The sequence below is a fragment of the Myxine glutinosa genome, chromosome 4 (genome assembly GCF_964187855.1).
Source record: "Myxine glutinosa chromosome 4, kmMyxGlut1.1, whole genome shotgun sequence".
Taxonomy (NCBI): domain Eukaryota; kingdom Metazoa; phylum Chordata; class Myxini; order Myxiniformes; family Myxinidae; genus Myxine; species Myxine glutinosa.
This window is the reverse complement of record NC_136264.1, coordinates 72,986,879-72,992,878: the sequence shown is the minus strand read 5'-3', so window position 1 is coordinate 72,992,878 and position 6,000 is coordinate 72,986,879. Positions and strand designations below refer to the sequence as shown.

Here is a 6,000-nt window from a genome sequence, read left to right as displayed (position 1 = left end):
GGTCAGCTCCTAAGTTGAGGCTTTGATTCGTCTTATTACATGGTGGCAGCGAAAGGCAAACCTACAAATCCGATTGGAACCCCATCTAGGGATTCGTAGCCAAGCTCACAATGGCGGACGCACCCATGATGCCACACATGGATTGGACCAGCGCCAACCTCGGTGAAGCCTTCGACCTATTCAGAAAGTGTACCCAGCTATACTTTTCTGTGAAGGATGTAGCAGGTGACAAACAAGTCGACCACATTCTCCTATCAGGTGAGGAAGGCCTGCGACGCCACAGTTCATGGGGCCTTGAGAACGCCGAAGGCACAAGGCACAAGGCCTAACACCGTGACACCAGCGATTGTTTGGCAGCGTTTTGAAACTGAGCTGAAACCCCAGGCAAATTACCATGTGGCTCGTTTCTGCTTACAGCGATTTAAGCAGGGCGACGATGAAACTATGGACAATTTCATCTCCAGATGTCGCCAGCAAGCGAGCAAATGCAAGTTCAAGACCCCCGAGGCGGACGAGCGCATAATAGAACAGCTCATTGCAGGGACGCCGTATCAGGAGCTACAGAAAGAGCTCCTCGCAAAGGATGACTCTCACGCTGGACCAAGCCCTGGAAATAAGTCGGGCACATGAGGCCTCTGACACTCACATGCAGCAGTTTACCCAGACCCAACAGGCAACCAATTTTCTCCACACCATTGGGTACCACCCAAAAGAGTGCCGTTTCTGTGGAAGACAGCATCCACCGCAGCCCCGACACCGATGCCCAGCATGGGGCTCAACCTGTGAGGCATGCAGAAAGCAAAACCACTGGAAGGCCGTCTGTCTCTCAAGAGCGAGGCAAGAACAAGGCCGGCAGACAACCCGCCCAGACACCAGAGGGCACAAATCCTTCGCCCGAAAGCCCATCCACACCCTGGGGAGAGATGAAGACCCCGACGGAGACTGCGACACGTTGAGCTTCACCTCCATCAAAATCCACAGCCAGACCATGGATTCCCGGCAAGAGATTTTCACGGACTTGGCCATTTCACTACCTGACCGAGCTGGTGTTCACTCCCTGAGAGTCAAGGTCGATACTGGGGCAGAGGGCAATATCCTGCCCCTTCGGATATACAGACAAATGTATCCCCAAAATGCCGACTCCTCTGGGCTACCGCTACCTGGTCGTATTCAGGAGAAACCCCAGACAAGACTAACGGCCTACAATGGCTCGCAAATTCGGCAATTTGGCACCCTTGTCGTCCCCTGCAAGAAAAGGAATACCCAGTGGATCGATGCAGAGTTCTTCGTAGTCAAGGCCGCTGGCCCCGCAATCCTCGACCTGCCCACCTGTAGGGACCTTGAACTCCACACCCTGCACTGCTCGGTGAAGGAGAACTGCACGGGTGACAAGCCAGTTAACACGTTGGACGACCTGCTGAGCACGTATCCGGACCAAATTGACAACATTGGAAACTTCCCAGGCCAGTATCGCATCACGGTAGACCCCATTGTGCCCCCTGTAAAACATGCACCAGGTCGATGCCCTATCCAGATGATAGACGAAGTAAGGTCAGAACTGGACATAATGCTGAGACAGGGCATCATACAGAAGGTTGACGAGCCGACAGACTGGGTCAGTAGCCTCACCTACGTGCGGAAAGCAAACAGCAAACTTAGGCTCTGCCTGGACCCGAAGGACTTGAACCGTGCCATCAAGAGGTGCCACCACCGTACTCCCACGCTTGAAGAGCTGACGCACAAGTTTGCAGGCTCAATGGTTTTCTTCAAGCTGGATGCCAAAAATGGGTACTGGTCAATCAAGCTTGATCCTCCCTCCCAGTTGCCCACGACCTTCAACTCGCCATATGGCCGTTACTGCTTCCGGCGAATGCCGTTTGGACTGGTGATTTCCCAAGACGTGTTCCAAGCCAAGATGGACCAACTTCTTGAGCAATTCCCAGGTGTCATCGGCATTGCTGATGATGTTGCCGTTTATGGCAAAACGGAGCAAGAACATGACCGAAACCTTCACCACCTCTTGAAAACAGCTGCCAGATTTGGCCTGCAGTTCAACAGCGACAAGTGCAGCATCAAAAAGCCACAGATTCATTTTTTTGATCTCATCTTTGACCAACAAGGTGCCCACCCAGACCCAGGAAAAGTGGACGCAATCCAGAGCTTACCGGATCCGAAAAACCTCTGTGAACTTCACAAGGCACTTGGTATCATTACGTACATGGGCCCCTTTATACCAAAGCTGTCTGACCTAACAGCCCCTCTTCGGGAACTGGTGAAATCAGAGCAACTAGAATGGACAGCCAACCACAGCCAGGCTTTCCAAAAGGTCAAGGACGCCATCTGCCAGGAGACCTGCCTAACCTACTTTGACCCACACAAATTCACAATACTACAGGATCCAGTGATCCAAATTCACAATTCACAACACAACCCTCCTTATATTATGTTTCCAGCCCATTTGATGCTCTGTATGAACTTGTCTATTTTTTTATTATTTTTTTTTGAGAAAGGGGGATGTCATCTGAATATGTGAGCGGTGGGCGTGGCCTATGCGAGGGAGCGCGGGGGCTGGGAGGCCGGATGAGAGATACGAGGCCGAGTGACGTGGCTTGCTGTGCTGTTCATTAAACTGGTCATCTCCTAAGTTGAGACTTGGATTCATCTTATTACAGTTGTTGCCCTATCTCTCAATGGTGAAGAATCACTTAAAATAATTAATAATCTCGTATCCGGATCCGGGTTCGGATTTTCACAAAATTCAAATCAATTCGTCCATGTCACACACTCAGCCTGTCCACCAGATTTCATCTAAATCCGTCAATTACTTTTTGAGATATCCTGCACGCAAACAAACTGACAGCGGTGAAAACAACCTCTGTCCGTTCCAGATGGCGGAGGTAAAAAAGGTAAGGGGGAGGGAGGAGGGTTCACGTGCACCCAGTAAACCTCCCCTGGATCCGCCCCTGGGTAAGTTGTTCTCTTAACTTTGTAGTTAGCACGGGAGACAGGGTTTTGTAATTGTGTGTGTGTGTGTGTGTGTGTGTGTGTGTGTGTGTGTGTGTGTGTGTGTGTGTGCGTGCGCGTCCTTGATTGTTATCTCCACAATTCGGGTTTCATAAGGTGGAACAGAGTCCTCCAGAGAATCAAAGTATCCACCTCCGCTTCACAATGCTTTGTTTTCTGTTACTGCTGCATGGGACCATGAGGTCATCCGTGAGAATTATGTTCTTGTTTTCAATGACGGTTTTTGGTTCATGTTTCCATGCGTTTTTTGGAACTGGGATATTGAAATTTCTGCAGATGTGCCAGTGGATTACTCTACAATCCTTGTTGTGCCTTTGGGTGTACAGCTGTCCTGACATGAGTTTGTTTTACATCCTGATAGGAGGTGGCTCATACTTTCTGTTTCTACCTTGCACAGCCTACACTTGTCCGATCGACTCAGTCCCACCATCTTTTTAAATCCATTGGTGTAGTATCCTTGGTCTTGGGCATTAATAATTATGACTCGTTCTCCATCCCAATTGAGCTGACCTCTTCGTATCCATTCCAGTGATAGTTCTTTGTCTATCCCCAATCTGTCCAACTCTTTTTTTTATATTTCCCTGCTCTTTGTCTTTCTCCCAGTTGTCACTATATACCTGATGCTATTTCATATTTTTTTCTTTTGTATTTTTTGCAATCGTTGCGAATGTATTCTTGCTGTTTCGGTTTGGTGCGTGACATCTTTTATTCGCACCTGTTGGAAGTTTTTTGCAACATGAGTGCGTGATACCTTTTCTGGCTTGTTGTGTTCATGCTTGTACACAAATTGTATTCGCTAGTCTGTTGAGATTTTCACGTACTCTGCTAATCATACAGTCGTCGCTCTGCGCACTTGATTTTGTTTCATCAGGCGGCCACCTCCTTCTTTCCTCGACAGGTACATTCTTGGGATACACTGATTTTTGTCGAACATTTTGTGGATACTGTGGAGTTTCCTTGTTTTGCTATCTATTTTTTTTATTTCAAGTTGCGGCCAGTTTACTATTACGCAGCTGTACTGGAACACTGGTACTGCTTAGTTGGTGTGTGTGTGTGTGTGTGTGTGTGTGTGTGTGTGTGTGTGTGTGTGTGTGTGTGTGTGTGTGTGTGTGTGTGTGTGTGTGTGTGTCATTGGTTGTGTGTGTCGTATTCAGGTGTCAGGAGATGGAACGGAGACCTGCCAGTTGGTCCCAGCCATAACAATTTTACCATTTGAGCTTTGTTTTTCAAAATTTCAACAAACCATTATTATGTTTAGTGAGGTACCCTGTACCCGTGTGGGAGGCCTGAAGCAAACAGACAATGCAGAAACGGTGAATGCTAAAGCATGAAACCAATAAATTCCACATTCCTGTAGCACCTTCAGTCACAGGTCAGACATGGACAGCAAGTTCGTGAAGGACTTCCATGAAAAACGTACCCATTCACAAACAAACTGGTACGCTTGTTCTATACCCAGTCAATGGCGAATCTGCATATGGCGATCCGCGAATTTCACGTTTATAAAGTAGAAACCGTCACGGCATTTCGTCATTCACTTGAACTCGATATCTTTTTTTCATTCCAAACAGCATAACTCCAATCACGAATTAAATAACATTAATATAAAAAATAAAGTTTTAACAGCATTCATGACATAAACAAATATTTAAATCCTGATGTGAAGTTCCGTACGGTTAGGTGAACACAATTACGAATTCAAAATCGTAATTGCATTCACTCAATTCCAATCATCAATTGATACTTTAACAAAACGATTAACGTTTAACGATTTAACATTACGATTGAATGACGGTTGTATTGGGATATTATCAAACCCGCACTTTGCCATCATCTGTCCACTTCCGGATTCGCTGCAGGTTCGTAATTCTCATCAAAATCTAAACAGTATTTGTAGAATTGCAATAAAAGCCACAGCACTGTTCATAATCGGTAAATATTATTCCATAGTGTTTGGAAAAACTGGAAAATTGGAAAATTGGAAAATTGGAAACACAATATAGCCTATTTTACTCCAGGGGGTCCTAGGATTACCGATCCATAATATCGTTGCGATTGGTTCAGCCGTTTTTGCAGTACCTTCGAACGGACAGACGGACATTTGGTGAATTATAGTAAGATAATATGGAGAAAATAATTAAGGATTTGGTCAAAATGTGAAAGGGCAAAGTCTTAGTGACTACAAATAGCCCTTGTTATCCATTATTAGCTGCATCGAGTGTTTGATATTGTTAATGTTGTTTAATATTGGATGAGACTTAAATTAGGATTATAGTTTGGATTGTGTACCGTACTATCATTTGGTAATACGGGTTGTGTACCGTACTATAATTTGGTAATACGGGTTGTGTACCGTACTATAATTTGGTAATACGCGTTGTGTACCGTACTATAATTTGGTAATATGGGTTGTGTACCGTACTATAATTTGGTAATACGGGTTGTGTACCGTACTTTAATTTGGTAATACGGGTTGTCTACCGTATTATAATTTGGTAATACGGGTTGTGTACCGTACTATAATTTCGTAATACGGGTTGTGTACTGTACTATAATTTGGTAATATTGGTTGTGTACCGTACTATAATTTGGTAATACGGGTTGTGTACCGTACTATAATTTGGTAATATTGGTTGTGTACCGTACTATAATTTGGTAATACGGGTTGTGTACCGTACTATAATTTGCAATTATTGGCCAAGAAAAAGTGCAAACCTCGCGTGTAAGTGACTGATCATTTTTTTCCAATTCAGGAGATCCTTCATGAAGAAGTCTTGTACACCTTGCTGCATAGTATGGGGAGAAAGCCGCTCACAGATAGTGAAATCAATGAGTATGTACAACAGGTAAGGGTGTCTGCAAAACAGGACCTACACCTTTATACAATAACCTACACCTTACAATATATTTCAACACACACTTTATTACCTGAACAGCTGTGAAGGCTGAGGATCCGACAACCACCTATGGCTTTGC

General features: G+C 45.3%; 1 protein-coding gene across 4 annotated transcripts in view; it reads left to right on the top strand.

Annotated features, from left to right (window-relative positions):
* The window catches only part of LOC137424766 (BAI1-associated protein 3), a 180,441-nt gene that overhangs the window by 2,281 nt on the left and 172,160 nt on the right, over positions 1 to 6,000 (top strand). For all 4 annotated transcript variants that reach the window (XR_013623070.1, XM_078775902.1, XM_078775904.1 and 1 more), the window contains exon 2: positions 5,778 to 5,870. Coding sequence is in view for 3 of the 4 variants with exons in the window: in XM_078775902.1 (XP_078632028.1) it covers positions 5,778 to 5,870 (93 nt within the window). In the remaining variant the exon portion in view is untranslated. The remainder of the gene's footprint in view (positions 1 to 5,777; positions 5,871 to 6,000) is intronic.